Genomic DNA, 24,547 nt, shown 5'->3' with positions numbered 1-24,547 from the left:
ATATGTAGTACTCGACGAGAAGATTCTAAGTATATATATGTAATTTTTTAGAAATCGGAACACAAACGAAGAAATATTATTATTTTTAAAATTGAATATACCCGAGGTCTCCTAGCAAAAGAGGTCTTGAGCTCCAAATCTTCTCGTAAAAAACCGGAAGCTCGATTTTGATTTTAGAACCATGGTTTCTTCTGAAAAAGTTCATAGAATTTTCCGTAGATTACGAATTTGCTATACGCTTTACCACGTTTTTTGGGCCCGAACAAATTGACCCACCCTAATACATATGGTTAGCCTAAAATTGTCTACACTTGTTTGTTTGAGCTTTTGACGGGCAGGCCGTCAATATTGAAATCTAGTTCTATTATATCCGATGTGTACTCATTTGAAATTAAAAAAAATCTGTTAGTGCGTTTTCTAGCCCATAATGACAATAGAAACCATCACACATGCTGCGACTCACAACTTCTATTAAAGTCCTCTTTAAAGTTCTGGCATTTTTTGGTACACAAATATTGCGTTCGCTTAATATGGCCAACAATTCATTTAATGCAGTATTGCATATGTTATTTTTACGGGACCATTCTCCTAATTGTTTATTAAAAACTTAATTTTTGTCATGGGATTTTGTGAATCGCTTGACGTTCTATGCCGGGTTGAATATTGTGATAATAGGCCTAAAAGTAAAGTGCTGAAAATTTTAGCCAAATCGGACAACGATTTCTGAACGCGCATCGAGGTCAAAGTTCAGATATATGCAAAATTTTACTATTTATAGGAAATAAATAGGTAAAACTCGATAACTTTCTGCATTGTTTTCTAGAAATATGTAGATTTATTTATATTAATGAATATTACATTAAATTTTTTTTTTTGGAAATTAACTCGGTATCCTTTGGGTGAAAATGACCCAATATTATCGCCAAAATTCGGAAAATATCAAATTTTGCTACTAAATAAATACTTTTGCAATTGAATGCAAAATAATCGAAATGTGTAAGTAATTATCGTTGTAATGAGATATAAATGACAAAATTTGCTTAAAAAATGTTAAAGTGATTACAAATTCGCCAGACCAAAAAAAAAATTAACATATTTCGAGAAAAATTAAAATAAAAGCTAATTTTTATTTAAAATATATCCGTATTTACTTGTGTATGAGTTTTTGTCTTCGTAGGATACCGTTAACCTATTCGCAGGTATGGCCCAAAAAAATATTTTTGTAACGGCTGTTTCGAATTTCCATTTTTAAATTTTGAAAAATTTTGTTAAACAAATTTCAAAATTTTTTGATTATCACATTGGGATTTATTGATATCATAATAGGGTTGCCAATTGTCTACATTCCAGTTCCAATTAATTTTAGACGAATATAACCATGATACAAATTCAGATTCTAATTCAGAAAAATCAAATGGAGTACGAAAAGTTTCAGTTAAAGAAATTCTAAATCAAACTTAAGCTAAACTAAATATAATAAATAAAAATCAACTAAATATTTGATAATTTATAGAAAAATAAAAGTAAAAATCATGCATTTAAGGGTTAATATTATAGTACTGGTAATTTTAAATATGGTCTGAAAATTTTACTAAAATCGGAAAACGGTAACTAATTAAAAGATGGAATTTCTAATTAAAAGATAGCGAAATGTTATATATTTTTGGGCCGATTTTAATGAAACTTGAGGAAAACATACATTGGGGTCTAACATTTACAATAACAGTGCAAACATGGATTTTAACCTTTAAGAGCACTTGGGGTCAAAATGGCTGTGTTTTTCGTGATTTTAAAAGTTGAGGGTCATTTGGACCCGATGTGCTGCTAAGGGTTAATTTCCATTTTTGTGCTGTTATTTTAAATTCTGGACTTTATGTTATATTTTGCTCAAGTTTCATTAAAAACGGCTCAAAATATTTAACATTTCGCTAATTTTCCATGAGAAATACCAAATATTGAAAAAATTTACCTTTGACCTTCACGATTTAAGGGTTAACGTTTTTCGCTTTTAGTAAAACTTTCAGACTGTATTTAAAATTACCTGGACAACATTAGTTTTTCTTGAAAATAGCAAAATTTAAATCGCAGGTACGGACACAACTATTGGAGGTATTGTCATACCTTTTTCATATTTTTATTCCATATTATGTTCTCAACAAATCCCCATGTGATGATCAAAAACTTTGATCATTTGATATTTGTTTAACGAAATTTTCAAAAATTTGAAAATGGAAATTCGAAACAGCCGTTAAAAAAATATTTTTTTGGCCATACCTGCGAATAGGTTAACGGTATCCTACGAAGACAAGAACTCATACACAAGTAAATAGGTTATATTTTAAATAAAACTTACCGTTTATTTTACTTTTTCTCGAAATATGTAAATTTTTTTCCTAAATTTCTTGTCAAAATGAGAAAAATTAGTAGTCAATTTTAAAACTTCGAGGCACTTTCGGCACGGGAAAGCAAAGTACGATTGAGCTAAATCTTTAACAATCGTATTCTTACACTAAAATGCACAATTCTAGACGTGAGCAACTATAAAAATCGAAAATCGATTTTATATAAGCTCGTTCTATTGTATTAACTCAAAAATTTAAAAATTTTCAGTAGAGCGCAAAAACTGTTTGTGATTACCAGGGAAACCAAAATATGCAAATGCATGTTTTTTCTGGTGAGTCTAATGGGCACATGGATAAGATATTTACACGTTTCAGAACTATTTAAGAATTTTGACATCGATTTGTTAGTGCATATTTTTGCATATTTTGCCCTTAAATGCATATTTTTGCATATATTTGTTTTAGGAGCATATTTATGTCATATTTTTGCGATTTAGAGCATACTTTACTGTTTAATAGCATATTTTGACTTTATCAAAAACAAAGTTTGTCTTACTTATTTTCGCTGTTGTGTTACAGGTTTTTACTTCCTTTGTTTAAAATCCAAAATTGAAAAATATATTTTTTTTACTATTTTAAGAATAGCGCCATCTAAATATCAAATTTTAGTTCTAATTCAAACTCAACCGTTCTAAGTGTTAAAGAAATATTATCTTTTAAATTCGCTCCATAACATCAATTGATGTCGAAAGAACATTTTCTATGATAAAAATGTTTTCAGATCCAATAGACAACGATTTTTATTTGAAAATTTAAGTCAACATTTTGTAATTGCAATAATAACCTTAATTGAAGAAGTGACTTTATATTTATATAAAATATCATCAAAAATACCTCTCGAGGACTTTTCATAACTTAAGTTCCTATTGTTTTTATGTTGTATTTATTTTTTGTTATACTTTTTAGTTCTTGTTATTTTTGTTTATTTTATGTTACTTTACCTTTTTGGAAATGAATTGATTTTTTTAAATAAAAGTATACTTTTTGGTTAAAAATTATGTAAAAGTTTGTTTTTTAAGAGAATATTTTTTAAATTTTAAGAGCATATTTTAAAGTTTTTACTGCATATTTAAGGCGCTTAAAACGCTTTTTTTAGAGCATATTTCCGGTTTCCCTGGTGATTACATTTTAAGAGAATTTGAAAATCCTAATACATCATAGTAAGCAATTTCCATTTGAAAATATATTTACATTTTTTTCTTTAAAATTTTTGCAATTATTGCAAAATAAATCTATTTTTTGAGTTACTATAATTTTTATGGAACTTCTCGATATTTTTTGTATTATTTTATCAACAAAACAGTATCAACTTAAAATACAACCAAATTTAAATAAAACAATTTGATTATTTTTAACTTTAAAAAAGGCTCAATTCAAAATAATACATTTTTTTTATGAAAATATACGATGTATTTCTATTTAAATTTTTGTATTAACTCAAAATAATACCTTTTTGTTGATACAAGATAGTCACTAATTATCACGAACATGGTCTCAAATGTGGGTTTCAAGATGAAAGAGTAATCGGAATACGTTGAAATTTTTACAGTAGATAGATATTGACACAGAATATACAGAAGTGTCAAATTTGACGTTTAAAAAACGCCAAATCAGATGTTAGGGCAGTTCTCATAAAAAGAGATAGCAATATATTTTGTACTACAATATCAGTGATGTGTTAAAGCAAAACGCTATATACAACACGAATTTGGTAGACAAAGAAATGTGAACAAAACAAACAAATAAATTTGTAAGACAATTTTTTCGTAGTCTTTGGCACAAAATTTTTTAAAATGGAAAATTATAAAAATGTGTGTATTGTTTACGTGTAAATTTAAATGAAACAAAATTCTTGGTTGTTTTTTACATTTGCAAAATAAAACTCCACATGTACAATGGCAATTAAAAGTGAAATATTACAAAAATAAAACTAAATAGGAAAGAAATTGAATTATTGCGGCAGAATATTAAGACTAAAACAAAATGAAAAGGGCAGTTACTAAAAATGAAACAAATATCGAACTATATTATTTTCTGTCTCGTGACGCCTCTGTATACTTTGTGATATTGATGCTGTTGGTTGATTTCTTGCAAAAAGTGAGTTTTTAAAAATTTTGAGTTAATACAGTATTGTTGAACGAGTGCGATATATCTAAATTTGTTAAATAGCTTAACATTTTTCATAATTCCAAATTTAAATAAATAAATAATAATGTCTTACAAACATTGTATTGTTTCTGAAATTCGACAAATAATTAAAGATAAAGGGAGTCTTTCGATCACTGTAGATGTGTAGATATGTGGTCAGATAGTTACTTCTATAAATATATAAATATTACTGCAAGAAGTTATAATTCTAAAAACAAGTCTTCAAAATGTTTAATTTAGGACTTGAAACAATGAAAATAAAAGGTACGGAATAAAATATTTGTTATTTATTAAAAAAAGGCTGAATGGTTTTAGAATGGATTTCGAAACAGAAGTTTTAGGGCCATTTTTTGAGATCGTATTTAAATATGAATTATTTTTAAGTTCTATTTAAATTCGAAAATGGGTTTCTCAGTGCTTTTTTAAATGATACTTAAATGACCAACGTTGGCCATTTAAATTCTATTTAAGTTTCATAAACTACCATATGTTTTTGACATCTGACTTTTGTTGTTTGGTTTTTTTTCACTCTATTGTAGCGCTGTATTTTTTTACAGCATCTTGCAAAAACTACAATTCCGATGCGGGACAATTGGAGCTTCTTTTGTGCATTTTCCTACCAACAATTTTATTGTTTAATAAACTTTTTTTCTTATTGGGCAAAATGTATCAATTTTTGTTTTGGTTGAACAGCTGTTTTAAGCAAAACTATCGATGATAAATTTTTGATATTTAGTAGTGCTACCATACTTTTATCTTATTTAAACAAGAAAAATTACACAGTACAACACATGATTTTGGGACTCAATTCTGACAATTGCACGTGAAAGTAGCACCAAAAATAAGCACTTCTGCATCATTAGTTTTGTCAAGTTGGCTGCCGTAATAATTTAATGGCCATACGATTTTTTTTTCCTCAAAGTGGATTTTTATCACTTTTTCTATATTTTAGCACGGTTATATCTCGTATACCGTACGGAATATCTCTTTTGTGGCTGAAGCAAAATTGTAGATATTGAATAGTAGAAAAAAGTACGGAACATACCTACCCGAAAAAGGTGCATCCAGTGCCTTAAAAATTGCAAAAATTATCATTTTTTTTAAATTTTTTTACCAATTTTTCACCGTTTTTGCTCAATAACTGGATTACAAATCCAATTATGAACCGATCACCATGAAATTAGGTCGTGTGATTTGTGTTATTTATCATGAATTTTGTATGTAAACCATCATTGTTAACACATTTATGCACTTTAAAGTGATTTTCGGATCATAAAAAAAATTTGGTACATATAATTTGTTCGGCCCAAGGACGAAGCCTGTTGAAATTGGCTGAAATCGGTTCATTATTTCACCTAGCCTCCATACAAATGTCCTCCCGAAATTGGATTCTATCGGTCATAAATGTTTAATTTATATATGTATCTACACAAATTTCGCTCCAAATAAGTTTTATATATACAAAATTCATGTCAAAAAATATTATTATGATCGGTCCATAATTATTCATAGCTGCCATATAAGACCCGCTTCCGAAAATCAATTTAAAGTGAATAAATCTTTTAAAAATTATGGTATACATACAAAATTCGTGATAAATAACTTTCATATATACACAAATCACACGACCTAATTTCATGGTGATCGGTCCATAATTGGATTTGTAATCCAGTTATTGAGCAAAAAAGGTGAAAAATTGGTAAACAATTTTAAAAAATGGGCATTTTTGCGATTTTTATGGCACTGGATGCACCTTTTTCGGGTAGGTATGTTCCGTACTTTTTTTCTACTATTCAATATCTACAACTTTGCTTCAGCCACAAAAGAGAGGAAAAAAAATCGTATGGCCATTAAATTATTACGGCAGCCAACTTGACAAAACTAATGATACAGAAGTTCCTTTTTTTGGGGCTACTTTCACGTGCAATTGTCAGAATTGAGTCCCAAAGCAATGAACTGAAAATGTTGTACTGTGTTATATAGCACTAAAAAAATCAAACTGTATTTAAATACCACTTATAGTGCATTTACACTTGTAATTTTCAAACTAGTTTATGATCATAAGCTACTATCATAAACTATACTGTTTACATCAGCATTTTAGACAGTTAAGTGGTTTATTTTTGACAAGTCATAAAACAGCTGACTTCAATGTAAAAAAATTTAATAAAAATATGGAAGTTGTTACGAAAAAACGTTGCTGAACGTACATATAAACATACCTTTTATTTTCGTTGTCCAAATTATATAAAAAACACTTTTTAATAAATTTTTTAAACTTTTTCTTACAGTTTAGTTTTTTTTATAAGAAAACTGTTTTTTTATTTTTGAGCAAATGACAAATGTTACCAGCGTTGCCAGAAAAATGTTGAAAAACAGAGTTGCATTAGCAAAAACTCGTTGTTTGTAACTAGTTTATCTCAAAAGCTAGTTACAAACCTGTTTTTGTTTTGTATGGATAAACAAGTTTCTCAAACTTGTTTATCACCATAAACAACTTATAACATGTTTATGGCGTAGGTGTAAATGTACTATTATATGTAAGTAAAAATTAACTAAATACGAAGTCAAAAACTGGACATTAGTGTCTAAACATGGACATATGCTGGCGAAATATTAGCAGAATCGCAATTAATAATCAAAATATTAACTTACAGTGGCTCACAGCTTATTTCGTGCATATGATTTTTTATAAAAGATTTCGTTATATTTTTATAATTATCTGACATATTAAAAAAAGAACACCGACAAATATTTGAAAATATGGTATTATTTATTGTATTAACAAAAAAAAATAAAAACAATTCATTTATTAAAAATATTTAACATAAAAACGAAATTTCAAGAAAAATAACCTCACAGCTTATTTCGTGCACATATGAAATTACTAAATTAATTTATTACAAACAATAAATTAAAACAATTTTATTCATATTTTAAAGAAAACTAATATTTTGAGGGATATCCCTTTTGTTTTAAAACTGATTTAAGTCTAGATTGCATAGAGTTAACCAGTTTTTGTGTATATTCCGTCGTTATCTTCTGCCATTCATGTTGGAGTGCATTTTTTTAAGTCCTGCTTATTATTTATCTAATGTTTTCCAATATTTATCTCAAGAAAACTCCACAAATTCTCAATAACATTGATATTTGGTGGTTAACCTGGAGTTTTAAAGATGTTGGGACAGTTAAAAATAAGCCATGTTCATAGAAGTTGTGACGTATGCTTTGAGTCATTGACCTGTTAAATCCTAAAATCGTCTCATATACCCAATTTCTCAGTACTTTGCAATAAATTATTTTTCAATATGTTAAAATATACATTTTTGTCCATAGTGTCATCGATAAATACTAAATTCTTGACCCCAGTTGAGGACATGCATCTCCACACCATGACATGGCCTCCATCGTGTTTACATTACTTATGTACATTAAGTTTTGATAACTATCTAATGGTTTTTTATAATAGTAATTATTTGTAGTTAATTAATGTTAAATATGTATAATGTACATTGAATACCTTTGGTAATTTCTTTAAGACATTGCGTGAATTTCCTGAAGAACTGAGAGGAGACGTTTCAATGCATTTACACCGCGAAATTCTACAACTGCCTATATTTGAAGGTGCCTCACAGGTAAGTTTTTTGTAACTAGTAAATGCTCAACTTAAAATAATAAATTAAATTATAGGGTTGCCTCAAACTGCTTTCTCTTCACATAAAAACAATTTTTTGTGCTCCTGGTGAATACCTTATACACAAAGGCGACGCACTTAACTATATATATTATCTCTGTAATGGTTCCATGGAAGTAATAAAAGATGAAATGGTAGTTGCAATTCTTGGTAAGTGTCAGTGAAAATGTAAAACATTCTGATAACTACATATCGTCACCTAAAATTCCAAATCCAATGTTTGATAATGACGAATGAGTTAAGAAATAATAAAAAAAGCTAAATTTTAATTTGGAAATGTGTCTGTCATTCTGTTTAATGATCAAATGGGAGAAATGAGTTTTTATATCATAGATACTTTTAATTCTTCTTATTTTGCATTTTAGGTGATGATATATTTTTAAAACTGCCAATGCATAATTAGTGCGAAGAATTTGCAAGATGATTTTTGGGAAGAATTTGAAGGTGATTTTTTCATGAATTTAATTTTAGTTGTGTTAATATGGGAACAATTAGCAAGATGATTTTTTTCAAGAATTTATGAAAGAGCAAATTTATTTTTTAGGAACCAAAGTGTCATTTCATATTTTTTTCTATTTAATTTTCGTTCAGCATTACACAGTGGTTTAGAATTGAATCAGTTGAGAACGGCTGGATCGATTCGGACAATTTTTTTTAAATGTTCGTCATAGTCCAACTTGGGTTTTTACGGAAAGAAAAATTGGCCCACTTTTACACTAGACTTGCCTGCCACCTTTTGAAATTTCCAAAACGGGACACCACTAAATGATCAGAGAAAAATTCAAACAAATTCGTTTATAATTATTATCCTATTTTATTTACTAAAATCAACAATAACACATTGGCCCATAATCATAGTCAAACACTAAAGTCGGTTCTTTTTGAAAACAACTTTAAAATAAAAACCTGCTTTTTATTAATTTGCAACCAAAGTCAAAATTAAAGTATGTTTTAAATTGAACCGACTTTAACTGGGTGCCACCGCAAATGTAGAAAATGTTTTCATACAATATACAACAAAAAACAGACAAGTGGCAACGCTGAACAGCTGAATCAAAAAACGTAAACAATAAAAGTAACCGGGACATCTAAAGAAAGAAAGTTGGTTGCTGTGGAAAAATGGAAAAGATAAGATTAATATCATAATTACGATATTTTGGTACTAATTTTACTGATAACTGTTCAATAATTGCAAAATCTCTATCAATATCTTGTAACTTAAACATTTTTTACTTTGTGACGAACTTTTTTACTCGGCGAAGAACAGCTGATGCTGTTGTTAAACGAGTTAAAAACAACTTTAGCTAGTTTTATTTTATATTTAGAGTCGACTTCAGCGTCAGAAGTATACCAAGGCGAATTTATACAAGGTGGAGTCAGTCAATCAGCTGATTACTCTTTTTTCGCTTGTTTGGTTCTAACAACTGGCAAAGCTTGTTTTTATACCCTTCAGCTTCGTGAGAAGGGTATATATAAGTTTGTCATTCCGTTTGTAATTTCTACATTTTTCATTTCCGACCCTATAAAGTATATATATTCTGGATCCTTATAGATAGCGGAGTCGATTAAGCCATGTCCGCCCGTCTGTCTGTCTGTCTGTCTGTCTGTCTGTCTGTCTGTCTGTCTGTCTGTCTGTCTTTCTGTCTGTCTGTCTGTTGAAATCAATTTTCTGAAGGCCCCAGATATCTCCGGGATCCAAATCTTCAACAATTCTGTCAGACATACTTTCGAGAATTTTGCTATTTAAAATCAGCAAAATCCGTCCATAAATAACGGAGATATGAGCAAAAATCCGAGACAACCTCTGAAAATTTCATCAAAAAACACAATGTATTGCATGCTTTGACAAAAAAGCAACAAAACGTATGGTTGGATGTGCAAGATTTGCGTTTTTTTTTTTGTGTTTTGTTTCTTTTGGCGTTGTTGTTGTTTTTTATACAACTAAACGTTTGTTTGGTTGTGTGTTGGTTTTTTTGACAAAAAAACAACAAAACGTATGTTTGGATGTGCAAGCTTTGCGTAGTTTGTTTTTTTTTTGGTTTTGGTTCTTTTGGCGTTGTTGTTGTTTTTTATACAATTAAACGTATGTTTGGATGTGTGTTGGTTTCATTGCCTTGCGTATTTTGTTTTTGTTTTTTCTTTTGGTGTTCTGTTTCGTTGGCGTTGTTGTTGTTTTTTGTGTTCTTGATAAATTTAGGAAGCTGAAAATGGGTAATGTACATAGATACCTATATACTAATTATAAAAAATAATAATGCATCCACAACAAAGGTGAAGGGTATATAAGATTCGGCATAGCCGAATATAGCACTCTTACTTGTTATATTTCAATTTCTACATATTCTAAGCTAATTAACAAAATATTTATATTTTGCATAAATAAGTAAAGCCCTCACTATTCAATTATCTACACTATATTTAGTTTTAATATATATTTGTTTAATTTTTAATTTCTATTTTTTGACATTTGTTAAGACCATTTGTTGTTTTTGTAGAACTACTACCACCTTGTATAAATTCGCCTTGGAAGTATACTTTAACTTGTCTATGATAGACCTAAATTCCACTCTTAAGTAAACTCGAATTTAATTCTCTTAAAATGTACTTTATTATACCCTTCACCTTCGTGAGAAGGGTATATATAAGTTTGTCATTCCGTTTGTAATTTCTACATTTTTCATTTCCGACCCTATAAAGTATATATATTCTGGATCCTTATAGATAGCGGAGTCGATTAAGCCATGTCCGTCTGTCTGTCTGTCTGTCTGTCTGTCTGTCTGTCTGTCTGTCTGTCCGTCTGTCTGTCTGTTGAAATCAGTTTTCTGAAGACCCCAGATATCTTCGGGATCCAAATCTTCAATAATTCTGTCAGACATGCTTTCGAGAATTTTGCTATTTAAAATCAGCAAAATCGGTCCACAAATGGCTGAGATATGAGGAAAAAACCAAGACAACCTCGATTTTTGACCTATTTTTTTACCTATATCTGGATTACTAAGACATTAATATAGACAATATGGATATCTAATGATAGATATTTCAAAGACATTTGCAACGACGTATATAAGACCATAGTAAGTTGGACCTACAATGGGTCAAAATCGGGAAAAAAATTTTGAACCCGAATTTTTTTTTAAAAAAATAAAAATTTAAAAAACAAAAAAAATTTTTTTAAAATTTAAAAAAAAAATTTTTAAAATTTAAAAAAAAAAAAATTTTAAATTTAAAAAAAAAAATTTTAAAATTTAAAAAAAAAAAAAATTTTAAAATTTAAAAAAAAAAAATTTTAAATTTAAAAAAAAAAAATTTTAAATAACAATCGAAAAATTTTTTTTTCCAAAAAATTCAAAAAACAACTGGAAAAAAAATTAAACAAGGTCTATTAATAAGGTCTGTGCAACTCTACAACAATTCAAAAACAAAAAGAAAAACAGGCATTTTGTTTGTGTAAAACTATACTGAAATTGTCAAAAACATTACCAAAACAAACATACATACTATAATTTTATTTTCAACTAGCTGACCCGGTGCGCTTCGCCACCCCAATTAGAAGAAAGAAATAGTAAATAGTCAAGTCTCACTTTGTGAATCTAATTGAAAATGTCTAATTTCATATTTCGGGGTCCATTATTATAGAAAATGCAAAATGTGTTCCTAATTTTAAATTTTTAGGTTTATTATTATAAAATATTCAAAAAGTACCATTGCAATAAGGAAATAGTACCATTGATTATCACTTTTAAATTCACATTCACTAAACCATAACCCGTCAAGTTTGAATTTTAGATTTGTATATCATATCCTATATTATCAACTAATTTTGTTTCTATAATACTTAAGATTTAATAAATTATCACAAAACCGATACCGATCGGTTTTTAATTTTTTAAATCCGAAACCGCGGTTTTGAAATTCTTCGATTTTTTGGAAAATCTAGGTCCATTATTATAGGAAATTCAAAAAAGTACCATTAGAATATATAAAAAGTACCAAAAATCCCCCACTTGTGGTTTCCCACTCACTCGGGTCCATATAAGCTTAATTTCATGGCTTTAGGTTCATTGGTGAAGAAATTACAAAAAGTACCATTCCAATAAAGAAATAGCATCAAAAAGTCTCCCCTAGAATTCTAACTCACTTAGGACCATGTATGCTTAATTTCATGTTTTTAATTCCATTGCTATAGAAAATAAAAAAAAGTACCATTAGAATAAACAAAAGGTACCATGAGGTATCCGCTTGAATTTTCAATCACTTAGGACCATATACGCTTAATTTCATATTTCTAGGTCCATTATATTATAGAAAATTCAAAAAGTACCATTAGAATATAGAAAAAGTACCAAAAATCACCCACTTGTAGTTGCCCACCCACTCGGGTCCGTATAACCGTTATTTAGGCCCTAATTTTGTAAATCACGTCACCAAAGTGATGTTTATGTGCAAAGCAAAAACAACATTTCACACATTTTAAAAATTTGTTTTTGTTTTGTGTACACAATTTTCAAATTATGAAAGGCAAATCAACGCTTGAATTTTTGTGCGTTTGTTTGGTTCACAATTTGTACATTAAACAAAAACAAATTTTTGAAATGTGTGAATTGTTGTTTTTGCTTTGCACATAAATATCACTTTGGTGACGTATTTTACAAAATTAGGGCCTTAATGTTTCTAGGTTCATTGGTGAAGAAATTACAAAAAGTACCATTTGAATAAAGAATAAGTACCAAAAAGCCTCCCCCTAGACTTCTCACTCACTTACGACCATATATGTTTAATTTCGTGTTTCTAAGTCCATTGTTATAGAAAATTCAAAAAAGTACCATAATATAGAAAAAGTACTAAAAAGTATACACTTGTGGTTTTCCAGTCACTCAAGTTCATATAAGCTTTATTTCATGATTCTAGGTTCATTGGTGAAGAAATTACAAAAAGTACCATTCGAATAAAGAAAAAGTACCAAAAAGTCGCCCCCTAGAATTCTAACTCACTTAGGACCATGTATGCTTAATTTCATGTTTTAAAGTCCATTGCTATAGAAAAAGCCCACACTTGTGGTTTCCCACTCACTCGGTTCCATATAAGCTTTATTTCATGTTTCTAGGTTCATTGGTGAAGAAATTACAAAAAGTACCAATCGAATAAAGAAAAAGTACCAAAAAGTCTCCCCCTAGAATTATCACTTACTTAGGACCATATATGCTTAATTTCATGTTTCTAAGTCCATAGTTATAGAAAATTCAAAAAGTACCATTAGAATAAAGAAAAAGTACCAAAAAGTCTCCCCCTAGAATTCTCACACACTTATGACCATATATGCTTAATTTCATGTTTCTAAGTCCATAGTTATAGAAAATTCAAAAAAGTACCATTAGAATATAGAAAAAGTACCAAAAAACAAACACTTGTGGTTTCCCACTCACTCGGTTTATATATAAGCTTTATTTCATGTTTCTAGGTTCATTGGTGAAGAAATTACAAAAAGTACCATTCCAATAAAGAAAAAGTACCAAAAAGTCTCCCCCTAGAATTCTCACTCACTTATGACCATATATGTTTAATTTCATGTTTCTAAGTCCATTATTATAGAAATTTCAAAAAAGTACCATTAGAAGAACAAAAAAGTACCTATAGTACAGTTCACACATTTTGGTACCTAAATATTATCCCCTATTCCTAACACTAACTTCACTCAAATACATATCAGCTAACTTTAATGTCGATAACTGAAATAATTTAAAATGTTAAAAAAGTACCATCCTTATAGATAGCGGAGTCGATTAAGCCATGTCCGCCCGTCTGTCTGTCTGTCTGTCTGTCTGTCTGTCTGTCTGTCTGTCTGTCTGTCTGTCTGTCTGTCTGTCTGTCTGTCTGTCTGTCTGTCTTTCTGTCTGTCTGTCTGTCTGTCTGTCTGTTGAAATCAATTTTCTGAAGGCCCCAGATATCTCCGGGATCCAAATCTTCAACAATTCTGTCAGACATACTTTCGAGAATTTTGCTATTTAAAATCAGCAAAATCCGTCCATAAATAACGGAGATATGAGCAAAAATCCGAGACAACCTCTGAAAATTTCATCAAAAAACACAATGTATTGCATGCTTTGACAAAAAAGCAACAAAACGTATGGTTGGATGTGCAAGATTTGCGTTTTTTTTTTTGTGTTTTGTTTCTTTTGGCGTTGTTGTTGTTTTTTATACAACTAAACGTTTGTTTGGTTGTGTGTTGGTTTTTTTGACAAAAAAACAACAAAACGTATGTTTGGATGTGCAAGCTTTGCGTAGTTTGTTTTTTTTTTGGTTTTGGTTCTTTTGGCGTTGTTGTTGTTTTTTATACAATTAAACGTATGTTTGGATGTGTGTTGGTTTCATTGCCTTGCGTATTTTGTTTTTGTTTTTTCTTTTGGTGTTCTGTTTCGTTTGCGTTGTTGTTGTTTTTTGTGTTCTTGATAAATTTAGGAAGCTGAAAATGGGTAATGTACATACATACCTATATACTAATTATAAAAAACTAGCATGCAACCCGCTACTTCGTTAGCGAAAAAATGTGGAAATAACAGAACAACTACGTAAATTATTTTAAAATGTTTATTATAGAAATTTTAATTATTGCGTAAAGTAAATACACCTTACAATTGTTTGTAGTCCATGATATTTTGAAGTATTAAAGCATCTCAAAACTGCTTGGGTAATTGAAAATTCATAATAATAATTGCAAATATTAATAGTAGATAGATAAAGATATACTAATTTAATAATGTGTGTGAAGTTAAATTTCGAAATTTATAACCCTAGACACAAACCAGTTGAGTTAGCAGAGTTATGTTTAAAAGTTTACATGACACCGTTAAACATTGTAAATCAAGGAAAGTGTATTCAAAATGGAATAATAACCACACGGTTGAACCTAATGTACCACAAATGATTGAAACGGGAACTAATCTCCCGTTTTTTCCAAAAACTAAGTCAAATCATAAATGTCAAACATAGTTTTATACTTTTGCGGAATTTTTAAAATTTAATTATTATGGATGGACGAATCTAAATTCATGGAAAACGGGAGAAGATGGGCAGATGGAAATTGCTGGAATTTATAGCCAAGGTGTTTTTCTATCATAACCCATGGTCATAACCCTTAACAGTGCGAGTTTTGATAGAGAAATTAAAATTTTTCGGAAATTTAAATTTCTTGGGAGGATGATCTAAATTTCTTGGAAATGGGAGAAGATGGGCGGATGAATCTTGCTGGAATATTTAGGTAGGGTGTTGGTCTATCATGGTCCGTGGTCATAACCTTTAACAGTGCGAGTTCTGCTAGAGAAATTTAAATTTTTCGAAAATTTAAATTTTTTTGAGGATGATTCTAAATTCTTTTATAACGGGAGAAGATGGGCAGAAGGAACTTGCTTGAATTTATAGCCAAGGTGTTTTTCTATCATAACCCATGGTCATAACCCTTAACAGTGCAAGTTTTGGGAGGAAGAATTTAAATTTTTTGGAAATGGTAGAAGATGGGCGGATGAATCTTGCTGGAATATTTAGGTAGGGTGTTGGTTTATCATGGTCCGTGGCATAACCGTTAACAGTGCGAGTTCTGATAAAGAAATTTAAATTTTTCGAAAATTTAAATTTTGTTTGAGGATGAATCTAAATTTCTTGGAAATGGGAGAAGATGGTCTATCATGGTCCGTGGTCATAACCTTTAACAGTGCGAGTTCTGATAGAGAAATTTAAATGTTTCGAAAATTTAAATTTTTTGGAGGATGAATCTAAAATCCTGTATAACGGGAGAAGATGGGAAAATTAAATTTTTCGAAAATTAAAATGTTTTTGGAGGATGAATCTAAATTTCTTGGAAATGGGAGAAGATAGGTGGAATGAACTTGCTGGAATTTATAGATAAACTGTCCCACTATGATAATCTGTGGTCATAATATTTAACAGAGCGAGTTTTGATAATAATTTTTTAATTTTGACCAAAATCGAAATTTAATATACTTGGGAGGCTGAATCCGAATTCTAGGAAAACGGGAAAAGATGGGCGGATGGAACATGATGGAATTTATAGATAGGCTGTTAGTCTATCATCGTCCATGGTCATAACCTTTAACAGTGCGAGTTCAGAGAAATTACATTTTTACGAAAATTTAATTTGGAGAATGAATCTAAATTTCTTGGAAATGGGAGAAGATGAATCTTGCTGGAATAGTTAGATAGGGTGTTGGTCTATCATGGTCCGTGGTCATAATCTATACCAGTGCGAGTTCTGATAAAGAAATTTAATTTTTTCTAAAATTGAAATTTTTTGGAGGATGAATCTAAATTCCTGGATAAAGGGAGAAGATAGCCGGATGGAACTTGCTGGAATTTATAGTCAAGGTGTTTTTCTATCGTAATCCATGGTCATAACCTTAACAGTTTGGAAGGATGAATCTAAATTTCTTTGAAATGGGAGAAGATGGGCGGATGAATCTTGCTGGAATATTTAGGTAGAGTGTTGGTCTATCATGGTCCGTAGTCATAATCTTTAACAGTGCGAGTTCTGATAGAGAAATTTAAATTTTTCGAAAATTTTATTTTTTTTGTAGAATGAATTTAAATTTCTTGGAAATGGGAGAAAATGTGCGGATGAATCTTGCTGGAATATTTAGATAGGGTTTTGGTCTATCATGGTCCGTGGCCATAACCCTTAACAGTGCGAGATCTGATAGAGAAATTTTCGAAAATTGGAATTTTTTGGAGGATGAATATAAATTCCATCCAAGAAATTTAGATTCATCCTCCAAAACAATTTCAATTTTCGAAACATTTAAATTTCTCTACCAGAACTCGCACTGTTAAAGGATATGACCACGGACCATGATAGACCAACACCCTATCTAAATATTCCAGCAAGATTAATTCGCAAATCTTCTCCTATTTCCAAGAAATTTAGATTCATCCTACAAAAACAAAAAAAAAATTCCGAAAAATATAAATTTAATAAGTAAGTATTGAACTCTTTATTTTATTTAAATATCGCCATTTGAAGAAATTTTAATATTCATTTCTGTATGTTCAAAATGTATTTTCTTTAATCCATTAACGTCAGATTTGTAGAAAAATCGTAGCTGAGATCAGATGAGAGGTAACACAAATCTATTTTCACGGACAGATAAATAAAGAATAGGACTACACAAAAAAATAAGATTTATACTTAGGGGAATCAGTGGATCAACTACCTTAAATTTCACAAATTCATTAAAATCGAATAGAAATAGCTCTAGAAAATGTCAAATCCAGAAAACTATATCTATATCAAAATAGTATATTTTCCTTAATAGGTCGAATCATACCTGGCCTACAGTAATGATTCGGTCGAGTAAAAATTCAACTTTTTTGTATAAAATCATAAAAAATGTATTTAAGTTTTATTGAGCAACATGTAAGTGGTTTATTCTATAATATTAACAGAGATGACAATCATCCAGATAATTTATCTTTTAGTTTCGATATATATAGACTCAATTGTGCATTTCACAACACAATTAAGTTTAAACGTGAGGTGTGTTGACATTATCAGCTATATTTGTATTATTGTTAAAATCGTCAACCATTTATTTTACTGTAGTTATTAAAGCGGAAGTCCCAAATTATTTTTAACCTTGCATGCCCACTGTTTCGACTAATATTATTGAATTATTCCCGTACCAAATTTTATTTAATTTTTCTGTATCGTTGTAATTTTTTACGTTGAGAGATCTTATTCCGATCTTATTTTTTATTTTTATATATAAAAATGTATTTTAGTTTTTCAGTTCATTTTTCAAATTTGCTAAATGTTGTGGTATAAATATCATTCGAAGCGAGTATGACTCAATCTGTGGGATTCTGCATTTATTCTATAATTCAAAAATATATTTGAAAAAGCACAAAATATTTTTCTGATCTTCTTAGGAAAATTAATTTCAACTAACAGTCGTACATACACTCAGATGAACAAATAAGTGTTCACCAATTACCAATAAATATTCTTACTTTAATCATATATGTATATTTACAACTGTCTCAATTTACATCCATTGTTTAAGCCAAAATAAAAATTACAGCCAGAAGATAGATAATTAATAGTAGTAGTAATTGGTTTTTAAGTCTCATAGAAACTCACATTCTAACTTTTAGAATTTTCTATGTTTATGAAAATCAAAAATACTATTAAATAACTGTTAGTTCAAACGTCATTTCGGAAATGCTAAATCGCTTTTCAAGGTATCTCGTCTTCGATTCGTATGGTACCCAATTTGCCTTTTTTTTTGACAAATCCTGCTGCTTGCAAACGTTTTGCTTCTTGAGTATCTCCCTATGATATTGCAAGCTCATGTTGAGTTTGACAACAACATTCACGGATTAATGCCTCCAAATCTTGGTCTTCAAATTGTTTGGTTGTCCTGGGCCTTCCGTTTCAAAATCATCACTTCTGAACATGCACCATCTCTTGCACGTTGAAACCGATGGAACACGTTCACCATAAGCTTTGGTGATCTATGTGTACTTCTGCGGCACGTTTTTCAAATGAAAGAAGTAAAGCAAAACTTTCCACATATGACGCTTTGTTGGCACAAAATTCGACAAAAAAAACTTTGTTGTTTACACTTAATGTTCCATAACTAAGCGAGGATGAATGACAGATATATACCCTTTAGAGTGATATAAAAGTTATTAAAAATTAATAAAGGGGTTCAAAAGATACGCCACCTATAGCAAATCCCACATTTTTAAGTCATATACCCAATAGTTGAAATCAAATTTCAGTAAAAATATTTTTTTAAACACACTTTCAACATATTTGGGGTATTCAAACGGTCTGATTGTCCTAATATATTATGATAGTTTAAACAAATTGTTGTTGTGCTTCAAAAAAAGTGTTATTTTATGACAAAACAATGAACATAGTTCAAAAAGTCTTATTAGTTTAGAACATTATTGTTTGAAACACAACAAAAATTGTTTAAACTATCATAATATATTAGGACATTATGACAATAAGGACATTATGACAATATGACCTAATAGCATATCATTTTTTAAAATTTTAAAAATTGTGGTGTGAATGTATGTACATATACATTTTATTTACACGATAAAAACGTAATAAAACTTAATGAAGATTAATATATATATATGGAATATGAAATTAAAAAACTTACATTTCTAAGTAACGTAGAATTTTTTCTTTTAATTGAATTTATAAAATTTGAGCACTTATTATTACACAACTATTTTTTTTTCAAATGAGTTGACGGTTATATGTAAATAGTGTTGTCTATTCATCGAAATAAAAATATTTAAATAAATGTTTGTGTAAACGATTTTATTTATGCGAAAATTTATTTGTTATTATCTAAAAAAATGTTTTTTTTTTTAAAGCGTGCAATTTGTATGAAGAATACTGGTAATAAGGTTTTAAACTTGAATTTTTTTCATACACAATTTGTTTAACGTTTGGAAGCGTAAGCAATTTGTATGAAGAATACTGGGAAAAAAGTTTAAAACTTATTTCCATAGAATTTTATTTTAACGTTTGTCGTTGCGTTTTATAAAATGAGGCCCTAAATTTGTTTTATAATCTTTTGATAAATTGAATATGAATAAGGTTTTAATCATAGAGACACATATTGCGTAAATTCTGTTTTTTAAATTTATAAAAAGTTTCTAATACTACATTTGAGTGATAAGTTGATTTTATGAACTTGATAAATAGAGTATAAATAATGATTTACTCATAGATACACATAGTGCTTTACATTTTAATTTTTTTAGGGTCTAATTTTATAAAACGAAATGACAAACGTTAAAATAAAATTCTATGGAAATAAGTTTTAAACTTTTTTCCCAGTATTCTTCATACAAATTGCTTACGCTTCCAAACGTTTTGTTTTATAAAATGAGGACCTTAATTTACTGAAATTGTTATTAAATTTTGCGAGAACAAAATTCTTATTTTAGCGAATAGGAATAAACACGTGATTTTTTTTTGAGAAATGCTTTAATGAATATATTTTTATGAATATTTTTTGTTTTGTTTCACATTTCAACAAAATAATTTGTTTTGTAGTTTTTTATCAAATAAAACTATAACATTTCAAATAGCATTAAACCAACTATATTTACAACACTGTTATTAATATTTTCCCTCATAAATTCCCATATACATTTCATATAACTGTATGTTGAATAAATTTTAAATTTATTGAATAAGGTGAAAATAATAATTTTTACAAAAAAGGTTAAGGTTTGTGTCTGTACTATTGGAATTTTCAACACCATTAGAATTCAACTAATGGTGAATAGGGTGAAAAACTATATATTTTAAAATAAAATTAGTATTCTAAACATGAAAATAAACATTCTGGTGTAGGCTAAGGGTTTAGACTACTGAACTGTAGCCGAACTACATCGGTTCGAATCTCAGTGGAGGCAAAACAATTTTATTGAAAAAAAAATAAAACTACTTGAATAGAATAGTAGAACTGAATTTCAAAAAAAGTACCAATATAAGTGTACTGAAATTTGGCCCTTTTTACCCATTTGTATTTGACTTCCGAATAGCATGTTGTGGATTCTTTTTTGTGTGGTTGGAAGAATATTTTATCTTTTTTTATTTTTAAATTGAATAAATAATATCAAATCTCCGTTTTTATCCCGTTTTTTGTCCCCTTTTTGTCCCCCGTGAAGAAATAATTTTCAAAAAAGTACCTAGTAATACGTACTATTTGAAAATAATAGTTCATGGAATTGTTAGTGAGAAAATACATTTTGATAAAAAAGTACCAAAAAAGAAAACAATTTTGAGGCCTTAGGAATTCGAATTTCAAAAAAGTACCAAAAAGATTTCTAGTTTTTATTGATCTGAGCCAGATACATTCAATATAATATTTCTATGTTTATTTATGTAGGAGATATACATGTTAACAGAGGGTTCTACGGGGACTATTTTTACCCCATATGGCCACTTGAATTTTGAATTTCAAAAAAGTACCAAACACCTGTCGGCTCTTTTTTTGATTACAGGCGGTCGCATTTAAAATATTATTTCTAAGTTTATTTGTTTTGGAGATATAGAGGTACAGGTTTTACCCGTTTTTGCCCCATTTGTCCCCCTTAACGACCGAATTTCCATAAATCCCTTCTTAGTGGATCTACATATTGTAAAAGGAACCCATTACCCGAATTTCAAGTTTCTAGCTTTAGCGGTTTGGGCTGTGCGATGATGAATGAATCAGTCAGTCAGTCAGTCAGTCAGTCACGTTACTCTTTTATATATATAGATAATAATGCATCCACAACAAAGGTGAAGGGTATATAAGATTCGGCATAGCCGAATATAGCACTCTTACTTGTTATATTTCAATTTCTACATATTCTAAGCTAATTAACAAAATATTTATATTTTGCATAAATAAGTAAAGCCCTCACTATTCAATTATCTACACTATATTTAGTTTTAATATATATTTGTTTAATTTTTAATTTCTATTTTTTGACATTTGTTAAGACCATTTGTTGTTTTTGTAGAACTACTACCACCTTGTATAAATTCGCCTTGGAAGTATACTTTAACTTGTCTATGATAGACCTAAATTCCACTCTTAAGTAAACTCGAATTTAATTCTCTTAAAATGTACTTTATTTTTGACTATGATTATGGGCCATTAATTTTAATTGTGTAAAATCTGGAAAACTATCACTGTGAAAGTCTTCGAACTTTATACGAGCCAATTTCTTATCTGTGTCAAGGTCTATTAATAAGGTCTGTGCAACTCTACAACAATTCAAAAACAAAAAGAAAAACAGGCATTTTGTTTGTGTAAAACTATACTGAAATTGTCAAAAACATTACCAAAACAAACATACATACTATAATTTTATTTTCAACTAGCTGACCCGGTGCGCTTCGCCACCCCAATTAGAAGAAAGAAATAGTAAATAGTCAAGTCTCACTTTGTGAATCTAATTGAAAATGTCTAATTTCATATTTCGGGGTCCATTATTATAGAAAATGCAAAATGTGTTCCTAATTTTAAATTTTTAGGTTTATTATTATAAAATATTCAAAAAGTACCATTGCAATAAGGAAATAGTACCATTGATTATCACTTTTAAATTCGCATTCACTAAACCATAACCCGTCAAGTTTGAATTTTAGATTTGTATATCATATCCTATATTATCAACTAATTTTGTTTCTATAATACTTAAGATTTAATAAATTATCACAAAACCGATACCGATCGGTTTTTAATTTTTTAAATCCGAAACCGCGGTTTTGAAATTCTTCGATTTTTTGGAAAATCTAGGTCCATTATTATAGGAAATTCAAAAAAGTACCATTAGAATATATAAAAAGTACCAAAAATCCCCCACTTGTGGTTTCCCACTCACTCGGGTCCATATAAGCTTAATTTCATGGCTTTAGGTTCATTGGTGAAGAAATTACAAAAAGTACCATTCCAATAAAGAAATAGCATCAAAAAGTCTCCCCTAGAATTCTAACTCACTTAGGACCATGTATGCTTAATTTCATGTTTTTAATTCCATTGCTATAGAAAATAAAAAAAAGTACCATTAGAATAAACAAAAGGTACCATGAGGTATCCGCTTGAATTTTCAATCACTTAGGACCATATACGCTTAATTTCATATTTCTAGGTCCATTATATTATAGAAAATTCAAAAAGTACCATTAGAATATAGAAAAAGTACCAAAAATCACCCACTTGTAGTTGCCCACCCACTCGGGTCCGTATAACCGTTATTTAGGCCCTAATTTTGTAAATCACGTCACCAAAGTGATGTTTATGTGCAAAGCAAAAACAACATTTCACACATTTTAAAAATTTGTTTTTGTTTTGTGTACACAATTTTCAAATTATGAAAGGCAAATCAACGCTTGAATTTTTGTGCGTTTGTTTGGTTCACAATTTGTACATTAAACAAAAACAAATTTTTGAAATGTGTGAATTGTTGTTTTTGCTTTGCACATAAATATCACTTTGGTGACGTATTTTACAAAATTAGGGCCTTAATGTTTCTAGGTTCATTGGTGAAGAAATTACAAAAAGTACCATTTGAATAAAGAATAAGTACCAAAAAGCCTCCCCCTAGACTTCTCACTCACTTACGACCATATATGTTTAATTTCGTGTTTCTAAGTCCATTGTTATAGAAAATTCAAAAAAGTACCATAATATAGAAAAAGTACTAAAAAGTATACACTTGTGGTTTTCCAGTCACTCAAGTTCATATAAGCTTTATTTCATGATTCTAGGTTCATTGGTGAAGAAATTACAAAAAGTACCATTCGAATAAAGAAAAAGTACCAAAAAGTCGCCCCCTAGAATTCTAACTCACTTAGGACCATGTATGCTTAATTTCATGTTTTAAAGTCCATTGCTATTGAAAAAGCCCACACTTGTGGTTTCCCACTCACTCGGTTCCATATAAGCTTTATTTCATGTTTCTAGGTTCATTGGTGAAGAAATTACAAAAAGTACCAATCGAATAAAGAAAAAGTACCAAAAAGTCTCCCCCTAGAATTATCACTTACTTAGGACCATATATGCTTAATTTCATGTTTCTAAGTCCATAGTTATAGAAAATTCAAAAAGTACCATTAGAATAAAGAAAAAGTACCAAAAAGTCTCCCCCTAGAATTCTCACACACTTATGACCATATATGCTTAATTTCATGTTTCTAAGTCCATAGTTATAGAAAATTCAAAAAAGTACCATTAGAATATAGAAAAAGTACCAAAAAACCCACACTTGTGGTTTCCCACTCACTCGGTTTATATATAAGCTTTATTTCATGTTTCTAGGTTCATTGGTGAAGAAATTACAAAAAGTACCATTCCAATAAAGAAAAAGTACCAAAAAGTCTCCCCCTAGAATTCTCACTCACGTATGACCATATATGTTTAATTTCATGTTTCTAAGTCCATTATTATAGAAATTTCAAAAAAGTACCATTAGAAGAACAAAAAAGTACCTATAGTACAGTTCACACATTTTGGTACCTAAATATTATCCCCTATTCCTAACACTAACTTCACTCAAATACATATCAGCTAACTTTAATGTCGATAACTGAAATAATTTAAAATGTTAAAAAAGTACCATTAGGAGAAAAGTACCAATTTCCCTTTTCTTACTTGAAGTTTGAAATTTAAAAATATTCCATTTTGCCAAAATTGTTTATGCTACAGGCATGTATCAAAATATTAAAATCTGTGTTAATGTGCCCAAGAATAAATATGTTTTAAAAAAA

The 24,547-nt window shown here is 29.3% G+C and overlaps 1 protein-coding gene across 1 annotated transcript in view; it reads left to right on the top strand.

Moving 5' to 3' along the window:
• Positions 1-24,547, top strand: part of Elk (Eag-like K[+] channel) — a 464,478-nt gene that overhangs the window by 410,616 nt on the left and 29,315 nt on the right. The window contains exons 8-9 of the mRNA XM_065512744.1: positions 8,090-8,185; positions 8,241-8,394. Of these exons, the coding sequence (XP_065368816.1) occupies positions 8,090-8,185; positions 8,241-8,394 (250 nt within the window). The remainder of the gene's footprint in view (positions 1-8,089; positions 8,186-8,240; positions 8,395-24,547) is intronic.

This window comes from Calliphora vicina, chromosome 5 (genome assembly GCF_958450345.1).
Source record: "Calliphora vicina chromosome 5, idCalVici1.1, whole genome shotgun sequence".
In the NCBI taxonomy this organism is placed as follows: Eukaryota; Metazoa; Arthropoda; class Insecta; order Diptera; family Calliphoridae; genus Calliphora; species Calliphora vicina.
The sequence above is the reverse complement of the archived record's forward strand: the minus strand, read 5'-3'. Positions and strand labels throughout refer to the sequence as shown.